General features: G+C 29.9%; 1 protein-coding gene across 2 annotated transcripts in view; it reads right to left on the bottom strand.

The window, feature by feature from the left end:
• Nucleotides 1-7,173: 7,173 nt before the first annotated feature.
• The window catches only part of LOC126743612 (octopamine receptor beta-1R-like), a 156,275-nt gene continuing 145,662 nt past the window's right edge, over nt 7,174-17,786 (bottom strand). For both annotated transcript variants that reach the window (XM_050450792.1, XM_050450801.1), the window contains exon 4: nt 7,174-10,195. In XM_050450792.1, the coding sequence (XP_050306749.1) occupies nt 9,850-10,195 (346 nt within the window). In that variant the 3' untranslated portion in view covers nt 7,174-9,849. The remainder of the gene's footprint in view (nt 10,196-17,786) is intronic.

Raw genomic sequence — 17,786 nt, 5'->3', positions numbered from 1 at the left:
ATATTATTTTTCCGTGATTACTTGATTAAAAATTAAAATTTTCAATGCATTTATGGACCTTACTTCAAAATATAAAAAAATTGCTTTTTTCTATGAGTATATACCAAAAAGAGCAAATGCCATATCATAATATTATATTAATTTTAATATTATCTCAAAATATTATTTTCTATCAAAAAACGTAATAATATACCAATTATCCCGTTTAAAATAAAAAAGTTAGAGTCACTTCCTGTAAAACCGAAAGTAACAAAAAATAACAGAATATATCAAAAGATTGTGTTAGAGGTTTTAACAATAATATAAGTAACAGGTGTAATAATGACAGACAACCTAATATCAATAGAGCCAACAACTTTTTACAGGTCAGTTAGGGTAGTTAGCACAATACCTGACCAGGGAAACGAAATTGATCCCCATACCACCTCCCGGTTTGGAGGTTAAGTCGTAAACAATGTGTTTAACATAAACCTTTCCTTCTCCTACTTTGTTATATTTTTTATAGAAATGACTGGTCAGAAAAACACTTTTTTAATCGATGCTGGTGCAGATATTTCTATATTTAAAAATGACACAAATAGTCCAAACAAAATTTTAAATTCACACACCCCGAGTCAAATTACAGGCGTAAGAGATGAAGTTATTACAACTTTAGGTATTGCAAGAAGGGTCATTTCTGTAAATGAACACGAAGTCGAACATTCTTTTCACGTAGTAGTCCTCATTTCCAATCCCGACAGATGCAATATTGGGTCGAGATTTTATTGCTAAATTCAAATGTAATTTAAACTATTCGGATTAGACTATGATTATTAGGCTAAATAACAATAATATACCGATTATACCGATTCAAAAGACTCTATAGTTATTCCAGCTAGGTGTGAGGTACTAAGAAAGATAAAAAGCCTACAATTTGTTAAAGAAGATTCAGTAGTAGAAAATGCAGAACTAAGGCCTGGTATCTTTGTTGCAAAAACTATTGTCTTAAAAAATTCCCCTATCGTTAAGATTATTAATACAATAAGCGAAAACGTTACTCTTAATAATATTCAGCTTAAAACGACAAGCCTAGCAGAATTTAACATTTATAAAATCGATACAGAATATAACGATAAAAATTCTAATCTCATGACGTAGCTTAATGTTTAGGATGTACCTGAGTTTGTCAAAGAAAAATTAATTATTTTATGCAACGAATTTTCAGGTATTTTTGCCCCTAAGTCAGATAAAATAACAGTTAAAAACTTTTATGAACAAGAACTCCTACTAACTGATAGGTCACCCTATATTAAAAATTATAAAATTCCGCATACTCAAAAAGAAGAAATTAACAAACAAGTCAATAAATTATTGGAATAAAATATTATAGAGCCATCAATCTCCAACTATAATAACCCAGTTTTGCTGATACCCAAAAAATCTCATAACGGTCAAAAAGCATGGAGGTTAGTCAGTTTTGCATTTAAAGCAGCAACTAGTTGGATCGACATCGAAAACCATCTTACTACTAGCCATTTTACATAATTTAGCCGAAAAAGGGTAATATCCGCTCTAATTCTCACTGCAGCTTATTTGTAATATCGTAACGTTGCGTTAACAAAAACAATTCTGTGTTGTAAGTTAAATAAGTTTCCAACACGAGGGTGTTTTAAAAAACTTTTATTATGACAGGGGTGACTGACTTACAAGACATACAAGCAAAGAGTTATTAAACAATAGATTACATGAGAATATATAAGCTTAAAGTGATTACAAAGTATAATAAATTGATTATAAGGCATAAGATAAAGAATTAATTACTAAACATATTTGAATATACAGGTCGTCAAATACACAATTATACATATAACTCCGCCCACCTAGGATGAGAACCAACAGGGATGAAGGGCTGTTTTCAGATTTACCATTTGAAATTACAGTTGAAACAATTCAAATGATTCTTTTACGAATATTGAAAAATGAATTGCAAAAATTATTTTGTTATTTGAAAAGCTGACAACAGGACTACACTGTTAATTGATAATAGTAGTTAGGATCTTCCAAAATCAATATTTTATCAGTACCATAAAGAGTCGATAAATTTGAAACTATTAGTTTGAGCTGAGAAGCTCATAGTATTGTGCCGTGCAGAGGATTTAGTTTTGCAAATGAGATTGCGTCTTCAATGTTATCTAAAATTGCTTTAAAACTTTGACAGTTAATAACTATATAGTTTATAGTATTTTGCAATTTTGGGAGTATTGAAATATCAGTTAGTAGCATATGCCTGTAAAGATTTTTGATTTTTATTTAATATGCTTATAGTATTGTCGTAATTTTTGATAAATTCTTTAGTTAAAGACATTTGTAAATTTAATTCCTTTTTATAATTATTTTGATTATTATGTAATTCTTCTTTTTCGTAGCGCTCTCTATCGTTTGAGTCCAGAGTGCTAAATAACTATTTTGAGGTTTTTCCTACAATGTTTAATAGTCCACGTTTCGTTCTATGCGGTTTGATATTGTTTAGTTTATTTTTTATTTCATTAAGTAAATAATATTTCGCGTGCGTAAGCAAGTAAAAAGTATTTATATGATGCATTAGCACCAAGTTGATTATATTAGTATTATTGCAAGAAGCATCTAAAATATTTTAAGCGTTTTCTAAATAACTAAGTTCTAATAAAAAGGGTTCTAATTATATAAAATTGATAAATGTATGCCTATTCTCTATTACTCTTGCATTACCAAGGTGGAATGGGAGTAAGGGTGTATTTATAGGGGTGATTGGTAAGTCATTCCTAGTCTGATCCGTCATCTGTTGTGTCAATGCAGTCATTAATAGTGCGATATATGTCATCGTCAGGGGGTTCATTTTCCTGCGGAAAAGAAAGTCTTTAAGGTTTTTGAATTTGTGATTTATGTAAGACTTTATTTGTAATTATTTTAGTTCCAATGTCTTTCTTCACAATTTCTATTTTTTTTCTGAGTTTATCTTTAGATCTATGCGCTTGTTTGTCATGTACATAGATTTTATTACCAGAAAGAATGTCAACGGGGTTTTGTTTTTAATTTGGTTTTATCTTAGTGTTTAGGGATGTTTTAAATAAATTGTCATATATTATTTTTAGGTGTTCTCTTCGATTAGAAATGTATTTATTGAGAATTATTTTATTAGTTAAATAGAAGAGGTCTAAGGATTTTACACCGCCACTGATAATGTCAAATGGTCTTTGTTTTGTGACTCTATTCCTCCATGACAAGTTTTCTCATGGTGGTTAGTTATTAGTTTTAATTGCATTTATCTTTATCTATTATATCATTTACAAATAATTTTGTCATGATAAGTTTATAAGAATTGTCTCTAAATGAAGTTGGGTAGTATTGGTACGCTTAGTTTACAATCTAAATTGTTAATTTCTGATTCATAATGTAGATACAATGCAGCACTTTTGGATTTACATATTCTTTAAAGAATTTAATAATTTCTTGTTCATAATAATTATTTGTTAATGTTAAGTGATATCTATTTTTATTATTAAAATGAATTGTTTTTAAAACGTTAAATTTTCCATTGGATTTTTGTGTAATAATAATTTGATATGTGTTAGTGTTTAAGCAGTTGCGGGTATATTAGTATCGGATCTTCATTTGCTGAATGGACTGTATTTCCATCAGATTTTTGGTTTTGGATATAAGAATATACTATTCAATAAATTCAAAAAATATAATATTCAACATACTTAAAAGTATTTTGAATATTTTTAAGGTTAAATGGGGGGTCTAATTTAAATGTCCCATATTATGTGAATTTTCTTTTTGGTTGGGTCAAATACATTTTCTAATTGATCTAGTTCTTCAATTGTCACGTTTTCTGGTTCATTAGATAGGTATTGATTTATGTCATCTGAGATATCGCTAGGGTTTCTTGAAAGTGATTAATTTTCCATTACATTAATCTCTATGCGGGATGATGCGTCTGCGTTAGTATTTTGGGTTCCTTTTTTATATTTTACATCATAGTCAAATTCTTCTAATGTAAGTCTCCATCTTACGAGACGAGAATTTGGTTCCTTCATATTAAATAAATATTCTAAAGGTTTCTGGTCAGTAATGATGGTGAATTTTCTTCCAAAAAGATATGGTCGAAAGTATTTAGTTGCCCAAACAATAGCAAGGAGTTCCTTTTCTATAGCAACATTGGAAGCATCTGTCGTAAGTAAGAATGGTTTTTCAAAGTTAGATATTGAACTCAACCCAATATGGGTCATTACATAGTATGTTTTTACATATATTAAAGGCTTCAATGTATTCTGGTGTTAAATTTATTGTAACTCTTTCAGACATTTTGTGAATGGTTTGGTTAATTTAGCGAATCCTTTTATAAATCTTCGGTAATAATTTAGCAGTCCTAGAAAAGATTTTATTTCTTTTGGAATTTATTTATTATATGCTATTTCTAGTTACTACGAGTCCTAAAAATTGTGCTTCAATTCTAGGTATTCGGATTCGTCTAATAGAATTTTTAACTTTGTATCTCTAAGTTTTTCAAAAACATATTTTAGGTGTTTTATGTTTTCTTCAAGGCTTGTAGAGAACACCATTATATTATCCATTTAAACTAAGCAAAACTTGTTTTGTATATCTCTTAGAATATTATTCATTATTCTTTGGAAAGTTGTCATGTCAGTTATTCGTAGTATAAATTTTCTACTGTAAAAGCGGTTTTTTTCAATTGAGTTAGGAGACATTTCTATTTGATGAAAGCCAGCTGATCAATTGTTTAGAAATAAGTACACCGTTCTAGTTTATCTAAGATATCGTTAATATTCGTAAAGGGTAACGGTCGTCTATAATTTTGGAATCTACATTTCGATAGTCGTTTCCTATCCCCAATTTTTGTTTTCTAAGTCTGGAGTCTAATTTTTTACTAACAATCCAAATTGGACTACTCTATGGGCTTGAGCTTGGTCTAATAATACCGTCGTCTAACATTTTATTTATTTATCTTTGTACTTCTTGTTTATGTATAAAATGATCTATATGTTTTTTAAGTCATTTAATCCTAAAGTTGTATAAGATAAATGAAATATCTTTATTTGTTTTAAATTCGAAAAAGCTGGAACATCCGCTTTAAATAAAACTTATTTCTCTTCTACGCCAGTTTTTAAGGTAGAGGGAAATTGATGTATTTTGTCTGGGTAGTGTTTTTCTGCAATTGATGGTCTTAGTAGAGAATGAGAACATCCTGTGTCAATTAAAAGTTTAATAGGGAGTTGTTTTATTTGAAAATATGGTAGGCTATTAATTGTTTCTACATTCATATCGAAAATCATTTTTGAATTTCTGAAGGGCTAATTATTTGAAAATTTTCATTTTTATTATGATTTTCATTTAATGATAAATCATTAAATGATGAATAATCGTAATTGGGGTCATATTTGAGATTATTATTACAATTATATGGTTCATAATGGTTATTAAGTTCTTGATCATTATTACCAAAATAATAATGATCTTGATTAGACATATTATCAGAATAATAGTCGTTTTGAATATTATCAGCATAATATTCTTTCTGATTAGGTTAAATTTCTTTGATTTGGTATAATTTTTAATTGGTATAATTCTTCAGATATAAAGTTTCTTGAACCTGTTTGTCTAAAATGATTTTGAATATTATTATTATTATTCTTGTCTTGAAAGCTTCTTTAAGAAGGCATGGTATAACTTGTCCTTGTAGACATAGGTTCTGGTTGATTTTCATGAATTGCTCCCGTAGGTTTAAATACATTTTGAGAAGGGCCAAAAACTTGTCTGTTTGTTGGTAATGGTCTTTGAGGTAATTGTCGAGGTCTAATATCTACTGAGCCTTTAGGAAATTCGGGATTAGTATTAAATCTTTGATTATTGGGTATTTGGTTTAGATATTGTTGGTTATTGTAATTATTTGGGGTTGGATTGTACTTATTATAATTAGGGTTATTATAGTTTTGATTATTTGATCTATAATATGGGATTTGGTAGTCCTCTTATAAAAATTCTTAAACATACATTATCATATTACCTTAGATAAATTAATTTGGTACCTTCATCCATTTGAGTAGATGGTTAACCATTAATCTCTTGAGTTAATAAACTTCTTAAAACTTGTAAACGTTTTCCAAATTTTAAAGAAGGTTCATTTTGATAACCCCTTATAAAGATCTTGTTCTAAACACTCTAGGTTTTTTTTGTAGCCAAAACAGTCGAATAAAGCATCTTTAATTTGAAGCCATGTTATTAGTTCTAATCTACAACCTACTAGAATTTAAGTTCTTTCATGCGGATTATGCGTATCAAATAATTTTTTAATGTCATGTCATTTTTAGTTCCATAATTTGCAAATAAGAAGTCAGCGGCGGAAATAAAGCTATTATCCAAATACCTTAATAAGCTTTATTAAGGTATTTGGATTTCCGTTGTATGGTAAAATAGTACATTTAGTACTATTGTACTAAACTACATTTAGTATTTAGTATTATACTTACTAGTACTACGTATATGTTTAATAATGTGTCACTTATATTACTTGAAGCATTTGTTTCGGGCATTGTGAATTAATATGATGTTCCAATACTTTTACTTGTGGTTTCTTGATTTAGTCTTAGAGTTTGTGATAAAATATTAATTAAACTATCAATATCTTCAAAATTAATATTCATAAAATATTAATTTGACTAGAAAATGTTTTTTTCTTTAACTATGTAAGATTTAAAATCTTAAATTTAAATAAAAATCGTCAAAATTAAAATATGCTTAATAAAATTTGCAATTCAATATCAATTTGGAATATATCTTTTCCAATTTATAAAATCAATTAAAATAAAATAAAACTTAATACTAAACTATTAATTGCTCAATCGGAGAAATTAACAGAACTTTTTACCTGCTCAAACGGAGAAAATGAAAAGAGTTTGTAGGAATTGAGCATCTACCGTTTGGAACTTTTCATTCTTGTTCCTATCGGGTGCTGCTTGCTTGCCAACCACAGCTTTCAGGACGTTGAAACTCACGTTCTGAAGCAATAATCGTCTCGATGACGTGAATTTTTATTGCCAAAACTGCATCGATTCTACCGACTGCGCCAGTTAAATAAGTTACCAACACGAGAGTGTTTTAAAAAACTTTTATTATGATAAGGTGTGACCGACTTACAAGACATACGAGCAAAGAGTTATTAAACAATAGGTTACATGTGAATATATAAGCTTAAAGTGATTACAAAGCATAAGATAAAGAATTAATTACTAAACATATATTTTCTTATATTTAAATAATATACAGGTCGTCAAAATTATACATATAACTTGTAATATGGCTATACTTATTTCTAAAATGGTATGTATGTAAATGTATACTAAAAAAAATGTATACTATGTAATCCGAATTACTATGAATTTCAGCTTGTTAAGTTGAGGATTCTAAAACACACACTTTGGTATAAAATACTACTTTTTAAGCCGCGTTTTAAAAACACGTAATCAACGATGGAGCGGAGCGTCTATTATACGTATAAACCGTTTCGCGCCACAATGTGTATACAGATACTAGAAGATTTAAACTACAAGGATTTACATTATATAACCTAAACTTCAAAATACAAGCAATACAGTACAAAAACTATGAGAATCGTAGTAGTAACATATTTACATTTTCATAATAATATTTAAATAATAGAACAGGTATTAATTATTATTATTAGGTAATTGATTTTCTGACTTTCGCCCCTCTGTGTGATTTCACAATATACTACATGCATTCTCTCATTCTCTTACGCTAGAAACCTTAAATTTTGAATCTTCTTCTTTTAGACTAAAGGTAATAGTCGACAGGATTGAAATCAGGTGATCGAAAAAGCCATTACTTAGGACTGCCTCTGCCTATTCGAATATTTGAAAAATTGCCCGTTTGGAAATATCAAAATTTTAATAGGTATACTTCGGTCATCCTCCACTTAATTTATTTCAAAAATATTAATCCGACATGTTTCGGACATATAACATGTCCATCATCAAAGATAACAAATTAAGGGGTTCCGTCAATACATCTTATAGATCTAGTGCCTCAGACAAGGTTAAAAGATTAAAATGAATTAAGATACTGACATACATGAGAATGGGACCAAATTGTTTGCAAACAATAGCTGTATTATTAATAACCTATCGTCGTAATGATGTAATTTTAATGTTTTTGTAAATCCATGTTTGGTCTCATTCTCAGGTAGGTCAGTATCTTAATTCATCTGAAATATGGGGGACAACTATGTTGAATGTATATTTTGCAGTGCTTATATTATCAAATAGCAAAATGCGTAAAATCGTTTAAATATACTTTTTTCACCTATTCTTTTTAAAATAAATATTCGATCCAAGCCTATTTGAATAATGTTTAAACCAGACATTAACGGAAATGCACGGATGCCCAATAATGCATATTTCTTGTATTGTATATTCCATTACACATTTAACTGAGCCATATCTATCTAATTTAATAATAATCTATTATTAAATTATATTAGGCTGACATCCTTGAACTAAATAAGTAACCTTTGTAGTTCTTTGTTACTTTTTGAAATATTTTATCAAAGTCAAACAGATGTCAATTTAAAAAAAAAGGAATTTTTTAAGTGTTTAAGTGAATAATAAGCAAATACAAGAAAGATAACTAATACTATATATTTAATTTTATTTTACTTACCTTGATAACGGTAGTAGATTTAACTATGGAAACTAATTGTTGATTCAAATTAGGTTTTCATATTCAATATAAATATTTTTTTGGATATATAAGTAATCTATTATATCTGAAGTAAAATATTGTATTTAAAAATTATTGGACTTAAATTGAATTAAATACTAATAAAAGGCACCATTAAAGATCTATGTTCATATCTCTCTCAGTACGTGTGACTTTTTTCCAAAAGTTAATTATATATTTGTCAATATTTCGAACACTATTTATGTTTGGCCTTAACGTCTTTTTATAAGCTTATTCTTATTTTTGATTCTAAATATCATAAAATTATAAAAAAGGAGTTTGCAATATTGTTACAAATTATTAAAGAATTTTTCTTTTCCAAAAAACTAACTTGGTACTTTAATTTTTTTTTAGAAATTCATAATTATATTATTATGGAAATTTATATACGCTAAATCAATCACATGTTTTGTACTATTTTGCCTTTATTCTGTTGTACATTAATATATTACGTTACAATATAATAGCGTGTTAAGGTTCTTTTTTACATAAAATTTGAATTAAAAATTATTTTACAGGCGTAGGGTGTAATATTGTAACTCAAAAAAACATTCCCTTCAGAAACACACTCTATTCATCGACAACCTTAAATTACAAAACGTCCAGCTGACTTCTTAAAAATTTAAACTACCAGGATTTACAATAAAAACCTAAATTGAGACCCACATAAGCCCCTTAAATAACATGAACTACTAAAAACTAGACCCCATTAGGTGAAAATATTAAGGATTTCGTCCTTTTCTCACTTTTCCAAGTTATCCAACAACTTTTTAAAAAATCGATCTTCGCCATTGGTCGTAGGATCATCTGCTTCCATAAAAGCCGAGTAAGGAAATATAAAAGATCGAATTTTAAGTTAATATATGTAAAAGGAAGGGAAAAAAACTATTAGGTACATTACATTTATTTGTTTAATTATGACCTACACTTTGTTAAATATCCATTTTTATATACCTTCAATAAATCAATACATTTCTTTAAGAAAAACCTAAGGATAGTAATACGCAGTATATAATCTAGAACTTAATACTCAATAGTACTTTAGGTTCTTTTTTGTTTTATATGTCACAATTAAATCATAGGTTCACTACAGATATTTACCACTTCACCTTCTGAAATGTTAAAACTACATCTGGGAAAATCCTTTGGCATATAATCTCCTGGGATGTCACTAGACGCGTTGCTGCAATTAAAAGGTGCTTCTCTTTGATTTTTGAGTCTCCAACAACATAACTTAAGTATAATTTGACTGCAGCTTTGTAATGTTTTTTTAAACGCAGCTCGGAACTCTCTATTAAAATATGCGTAAATGAGAGGATTTAATGCGGAGTTGAAATATCCCACCCAGAAAACCAATGTTATAATCCAAGGAGGGCTGTAGCATTTTTCTTTTCCACATAAAGCATAAATAAGGTACCTAAAAAAATAATCGTATGAATAATATAATACTTTTGACTCTAAATTGTTAAACGATAGACTAGAACAAAAGAATTTATTCAAAGCTATTATTTCGATTATAATAATGAATAGGGTATGGCTTAGTTTCATTTTTCATTTAATCTGACATTAAGAGCAGGTGTGACTAAACTTGTGAAGCAGTGGCGGCTCGTGACCCCCCCCCCCCAAGAGTTTTCATATCCTCACACAACATTCAATAATCCATATTTTATTATTTGAAATATATTTGTTTGAATACGTCTACCTAAATATTTCCATGCATATTAACTTGATGCTCTTTTAACTTGATTTGTTTTATATAATATTTATTTTTACTCAAATCCAATCCAACTCACTGTACTGTTCGTTTAGCTGAAATCAGTTATTAGCAAAAAATTATGCATTTCCCCAAAGTGTTTTTAGCATATTTATATTTAAAAAACATATCTTAAAAATAAAATCAAAAACATCTATTCATGTAACTGATTTCAGTTATTCTAAAGTCGAAAAATTGTAAATGATCAATACACTTTCGCAGAAAAATGTTGGTAGTTTCTATTTAATGGACACTTCCAAATACTAAATAATCCACATTTTCTTATATAACTGTTTTTATTTATTCTAAAGTGGGAAAATAGAAAATGCATTTCAGCAGATATTTTTTTGTAGATTTTGTTTAAGGGACACTTCCAAATATTAAATAAACGAAAAAATTTCTTACATAACTGATTACAGCTAAATGAAAGTTAAGCCAAAAAAATAATTAGGTAGTAATAGTAATAGGTACGTAAAATTATATTAAAATTGACTAAATTCCTGGCCTAGAATTGTTAAAAATAAAATAATAAAAAAATAGAAAAAACATGGGTATACAAGGTACATTTTACATTTCTTTTTGTTGTATACCTAAAGTAGCTGAATTTGGGGTTGAAAATTCAGAACCTGACTCTGAGGACTCAATTACCGAAGAGGGAGACAGTAAGGTGATGCAGCTAGAGCGAATCAGAGATGGACAAGGCAGATACAACTTGAAGAGAGTGATTCGTCCACCGCAGGATCTAACTAATGACTACGTGCTAGACGCTGCAGCTTGTGTTCTTGAGGGTGAACCTGTGACATATGAGGCAGCCATGGGTGGAAGTGACTCTGCAGAGTGGTCCAGAGCTATAGACGAGTAGATCAAGTTGTAACAGTCTTGGAGAACAGTACGTGGGATGTGGTTGAAGACAGTGCTGGCAAAAAGGCTATCCAGTGTAGGTGGGTGTTTAGAAGCAAAGAAGACGATGCTAGAAATATTGTGAGGTATAAGGCGAGACTTATTGCTAAGCGGTTTCAGCAAGGCATGTCTTTAGATAACATTTATAGTCCTGTTGCTAAGTTAAACCCCATAAGTTTTTATAGCTATGTGAAATGAGTATAAAATGCAAAATATTCAATTAGATGTTTTCAGTGCTTTTCAGATTATCAGAATTATCAGAGACATTTAAAGGTAATGAGGGAAAAATTTGCAAATTTAAAAAGTCTCTATATGGTTGAAAGAGTTCTCTAAAAAATTGAAACCTAAAATTTCATAATTTTTTTGTTGGCTTTAGATTTCAAGAGATCTGAATTTGAATACTGTTTATACGCTAAAAATACTGGAAAATCTAAAGTGCTTTTGCTATTATACGTGGATGATCTTTTATTATCGGGAAATGATTTTAATGAAATTGAAAATGTTAAATGCAGGTTAAAAGAGAGTTTTGAAATAAAGGATTTGGGTAGACTTAGTTACTTTTTAGGAATTAAGGTGAATCATGATATTTCTGAGGGCAAAATGTTTCTAAGTCAAACTAAATATTTACGAGGCATTCCTAAAAAGTTTAGAATGCAAGAATGCAAGCTTTGTAAAACTCCGATGGACTTGAAGTTTAGCCATGATATTTTATTTTAAAAAGAGATTGTTCTGAGAGTACAGAAATTGAACATAAATGTGGAATGTTAATAGGGTCGATAATGTAAGCTGTGCTTTGCACAAGATCTGACTTATGTCTTTGTATAAGTGTCTTAAGTAGATATCAATCTTGTGCTTCTTTAGGCGCTTCAAAGGGGGTCCGTTACAGTAGCCCCTCCCAGTTGTTTAAGAGCATTAATTTTTTAGCACCCTAGCTCTCACCTAGCACTACCTAGCACCCAACTTACAGAGCTAGCACCACACCCCCCAGCGAGTTATAAAATATTTTTACCAGGGAGGGGCTAATGTAACGTGAACCCCCCCCCCGTTTGTGTTATTTCCCCAAAATTTTAGCACTCGATATCCCTTACCTAGCACTACCTAGCACCCAACTTAGAACGCTAGCACCACCTCCCCTGGCGAATTACAGAACATCTTTACCGGAGGGGACTAATGTAACGCGAGCCCCCCCCGTTTGTGTTATTTCCCCAAAATTTTAGCACCCGATAGCCCTCAGCTAGCAGTACCTAGCACCCGACTTAGAAAGCTAGCACCATCTTCCCTAGGGAATTACAGAATATTTTTACCGGGGAGAGCTAATGTAACGCGAACCGTTTCTATATTTCTCCAAAACTTTAACACGGTTTAACATACTACTATCACTAAGTAGCACCCAACTTACAAAGCTAGCACCTCATCACCTACCGATTTTAGCGAACAAATTTACTGCACGGAGGTTGGGGGTAGACAATGTAGGTAATGTAATGCTTGCGAAAAAAAGAAGGGATAAATTTTCGTGCTAAAAATGGAAAAAAATAACACGTTAATGCGTGAAAATATTTTATTTTTCAGAGTGAAATATAAATATTCTTATTTCACATTCAACTAAAGACAAATTTTTAATATTACAAAAATGTGTTAAAATAACAAAAGGTTTTAGTAGTTATTTAATGCACATTATGTTTGACAGAAAAATTATCACTTTTTAATTTCGTTTATTTAAGTTACTTTACTAGTAAAACATCAAAAAAAGTAGCCTTCTAATTGGCTAAAAATAACAAATATAGGTACAAAAAAAACTTAACATTCTTGGTAACTAAAATAAATGGTATAAATGGTGTAGTTATACAGGTTATTTGAGAAAATATCCTTATTTAATAAAAAAAACAGAAATAAGAACCATATTTACATTTTTTGTATTGTATCAAATTTTAATGAAGAATGCATTAATTTAAATTTAATCTAGTTCACTGCAACTGAAGCTACGAAGTATAAATTAAAACTTGAATATTAATGACAGTGGTGGGCGATATATCAATTTTCTTTTTTTGTAGGTCATCATAAAGTTCAAAACGCTTGTTATGACGGACACGGTAAGCTCTAAAATGCCCTACGTTTGAACCAATATGTGATACTATTCCACGAAGTTGATAAGTTTTGTTAAAAATATATAATGTTTGATTAATACTATTTATTCAACATTCTGCTGTTTTATTCAAGACATCAAACGGTTACAAAATTAGAAGGTGTGGATTTATGGATATTTTATTACACATGGTATCAGTTTTGCACTGTATACAAGTTTTTTCTTTAGGAATAGTATTGCTAATTTCCTGCTCTAAATCATTTAAGTTTAGACTACAAGGTATATAAGATTTTTTCGTTATTGACATAAATCTACAATTTTTGCAGTTTTTTATATATTCTGCCGAAAACATACTTCCACTAAAAAAATGATCTAGAGATTGTAGCCTCGCCATTTATTTTAGTCAGACCTTCAGCAAGCTCTGTCCTAGGCCATGTTAAAAAGCACTTTGCTCTTTTGTTATACGTATTTCTGCATGCACCTTTTTTGATCATGTGTAGGACAAATGTAACAAACTTATTACCTACGATGCTCTTTAAGTAAGTCTGAAAATTTCATTACAAATTAATGGATAAACAATAGTTAAATGTCAATAATTCGACAACTTTTAATTTTGTAGGGTGTTGGTGAAAAATAAGGTAATTAAATCTCATGTATTACCCACCTCTGAAGACAATCAAATACTAAGTTTTAGTTAAATAGAGCATAAAAAGCTTAGTAAATTTTATTTAAAAAATATTAAATATTAAAAATATTAAAACAAACACACAAAATGGTTCTACGTGACAAAATCGACCGCGGTATCCTTTTGCCTACACAACAGTTCTTAGATAATACATAAAGATCATTCATAAAGAAAGAAAAATAAACTGAGTGTCTCGCCGCGGATCTTTCGATTGCTTAGCCTGAATTTCTTCTGGTCTCTTTAAATTAAACCGATAAAATAATAATTAAGTTAATAATTCGAACAAATAGCTAATATTATTGGTTAGTTTATAAAATAACCATGTAAGCACAAGCACCATAATATGTACATAAGTGTTTTTAACACTATATGTTTTTTGATTTGACTATTTTATTGTAAGACCCTGTTTATTTTCTAAAGAATTGAAATATTTTTCTTAGTCATTAAGATGAAATTTATCGGTCTGACCGAAAAGAGGTCCAGGATATTTACAAAACTAAAGCTAGCTCAGCGGTACCGTAAGTAACCAAATACGGTTTACACTTAGCGTTTCCCCTCGGGAATTATTTTTATGGGTTTCGATAAAAGAGTGAGATAAATATTTGGTTTATAAAATTCATTTGAGTTTTGGTCACTAAAGAGTGAAGTTATTTAATAAAAACAATAAAGGGTGTTGTGACGTGAAATAAGCTGTGTTGGTTTGGTGTAGTGTTTTACTACAAGAAAGGGTGAGTGTTATCACAGAGTATGCTTATTTCTATCTTATTGATTACACCGATATTTTACCTTTTTAATTAAAAATGTGATTAATGAAATATTTTAATGACCGATTGTTGTTTGTCTTGCTTGTGTTGTTGTGACGATTGTTTATTGTTTCTTGTTAAGATACTGAGCTGGTCTGGGACCATTGCACAGCTCGTTGTATTTAACAAGGCTTTGTATCTGGAGAGGACCCTCGCGTTTTGGTGTCCATTGCACCCCTCAGTACAAAGTGTGTTATCGTCAAGTGGTCTAGATCGGAGATTGCCGTCTCAATCTCATGTTTTATGATAATGTTTTTGGTAGCATTTTGGCTACGGTTTGTGAGTAATGTAGTGCTCACGTTTTGGCATATTGAACGATTGTATATCATTTAATATCAGTACGTTGTCGTTACTGGGACATTTAACAATCGGATAAAAATAATAAGTTGGTGAATAATGAATTTTGGGATATTTAAGTTAAGTGGTTAAATGTTGGTGAACATGAATTAAATGGTTATCGTAAAAGTACAATCACTGAGCAAGTTTAAAACATATTAATTCATATTTTTCATATTAATGAGTTTTGCTTAATATTTTTATTATTAATTAATTTTACGGGAATAAGTGTGCTCAGGTTACTTTTATTATTTCAGGTCTACACGTCACCATCTCTACTTTGGAGTCGCCCAAGCGCCCAGTTGTTTTACAAGGTGTTTATTCTATTTTTATGATTTATTTTGATTATTTTGGACTATTTTGAATTTATTTAACGTATTAAAAATTATAAAATTATTTAAATGACGCTCACAGGTTTTAATTATTATATTATTTTCGAATTTTTTAATTACCCCAACAAATCAATACCTACTGGTCCAGTCTTACTGCCTTTGACTACTTCACATGTTTGTCCTATCAGCGGATACCAGCTAGTTTGGTATTAATACGCTTACCTCTTAGATAACCAGAATCAAAAGAAAAATGACCAACTCAACCAATGACTCAACTAAACACAACAAAAATTACGTAGGTATGTAAGTACAACTTCACTTTTTCAATTAATGCGTGTAAATGTAAATAAAGTTTAATAAGGCAAGCCTAAAACAAATCACATGAGCACTGGGAATCCCAGCGTCTTGACTGACATTTAGGGAGACCGGTCACAGGGCTTCGGCGTGTTGCGTGTATTCCGTATATCGTATTTCTCTATCCCTATAAAGTAAGTTGTTATACATATCGCTTTAACTGACTATTGGTTAGTTCAAATTGAGGATTGAGATTGAGGGATGATGAGAATGATAAGATTGAAAAAGATAAATATAATAAAATTAAGCAATAATTTATAAGAATTAATAAAAATTAGCAAATTGGCGGCTTAAATACCAACGTATATACTTAATAATCAACAAATTATACTGTTAATTATATTTTTGATTCTGGATTGAATTTTTCCTTGATTTTTTCAGAGGAAATTATTTTAATTAAATTTTCTTTAAAGTGAAAATTCTGAACAATAATATAGGTAGTTTTGTTTGCAAGGTTATATTTTTAACAGATATTCCTTTTTGGTAGACCTGCTTATATCTGCAAATTAAAATGCTAATATATTATGTTTTTTTAAATTTCTTAACGTCATTTTCTTAAGCATCAAGTTATTATTAATTAGAATTTGGGCCATCCTATACATAATTTGTAAAATAATAAATTAACCAAGGTCATCGAGTAAGAAAAACAATATTGTCAAAAAAGTATTTAGGTTATAAATCAATTAATGAAGGCAAAATTTTAAAAAACCTCTGTTGATTTAAATTCAACTGAGAATAAGCCACCGCGTCATCAGCGGCAACGAGCTCGTTGATTTCCCATCTCGCTTTTACACCACCCAAGCTTTTTCCATCTCAAGAAATATACACTTTTCTGTCCTTTTTTATATGACGCGCGTGCCTTCTTCTCAGTTGAATTTATCTTCTACACAGTGGCGAAGCGTACGAGTAGACAAGGTAGACACTGTCTACCCAAAATTATCCAGTTATTTGTCATTAATTTATCACGTAATTATTTCATGTAATTGTTGAATTAAATTTAAAAAAATAACACAGAACGTAGTCGCTATCCTTACTATTATTATATAGTATCTAAACATGATTAATCCGAAGGCGCGCCCCGCCTGCCGCACCGATTAAGATAAAAATACAGGGCTGACACCCAATTAATGTATACGAGCCCCAGGAAGACACATTGATATTTGTCTTCCGAAATTTGGAGCATATCGAACCAAATACGCATCAAGCATCAAGCAGGCTACAGAGGTCCGGCCGCATTCAGCCTATTACGTATGCAAAATTTACTCGCGGGGAAGACATTCGAGCGTTTGTCTATCGAAGTCGACCAGCTATTTTATTATGCTGTTGAGGCTTATTGTTTATGGACACGCTTGATCTGGTCGGCCGCAATACATCTTCAGTTTTGTCTGCATTTGGTGGGGGCGCGTGCTATAGTAATTTAATAATTAGTATTTTTATTTTTGGGTGTATAGAAAAGGTTTTTTTAGTGGTTATTTATGAACGACTGTTTGATATTGGCAATTGTATTTTAGTTGTGTTTTTTTGTAAGTAGTATTTATTTTTATCTATCTATCTTTTTATGCTAGTAGTAATTATTTATTTCTCTTTTATATCACTACATCATTTTTCTCTTTGAGTTAATATTTCATGCGCTTTCATTCTGTATTTCATTAAAGTGAGTAATATTGAATACACATTTTTTTCTAATTAACGATTTTTATTGTTTGTCTACCCGAAAAAAAAGTTCACGCTTCGCCACTGCTTCTACAATAAATACACAAAA

Source organism: Anthonomus grandis, chromosome 1 (assembly GCF_022605725.1).
Source record: "Anthonomus grandis grandis chromosome 1, icAntGran1.3, whole genome shotgun sequence".
NCBI lineage: Eukaryota > Metazoa > Arthropoda > Insecta > Coleoptera > Curculionidae > Anthonomus > Anthonomus grandis.
This window is presented reverse-complemented; position numbering and strand designations above follow the sequence as displayed.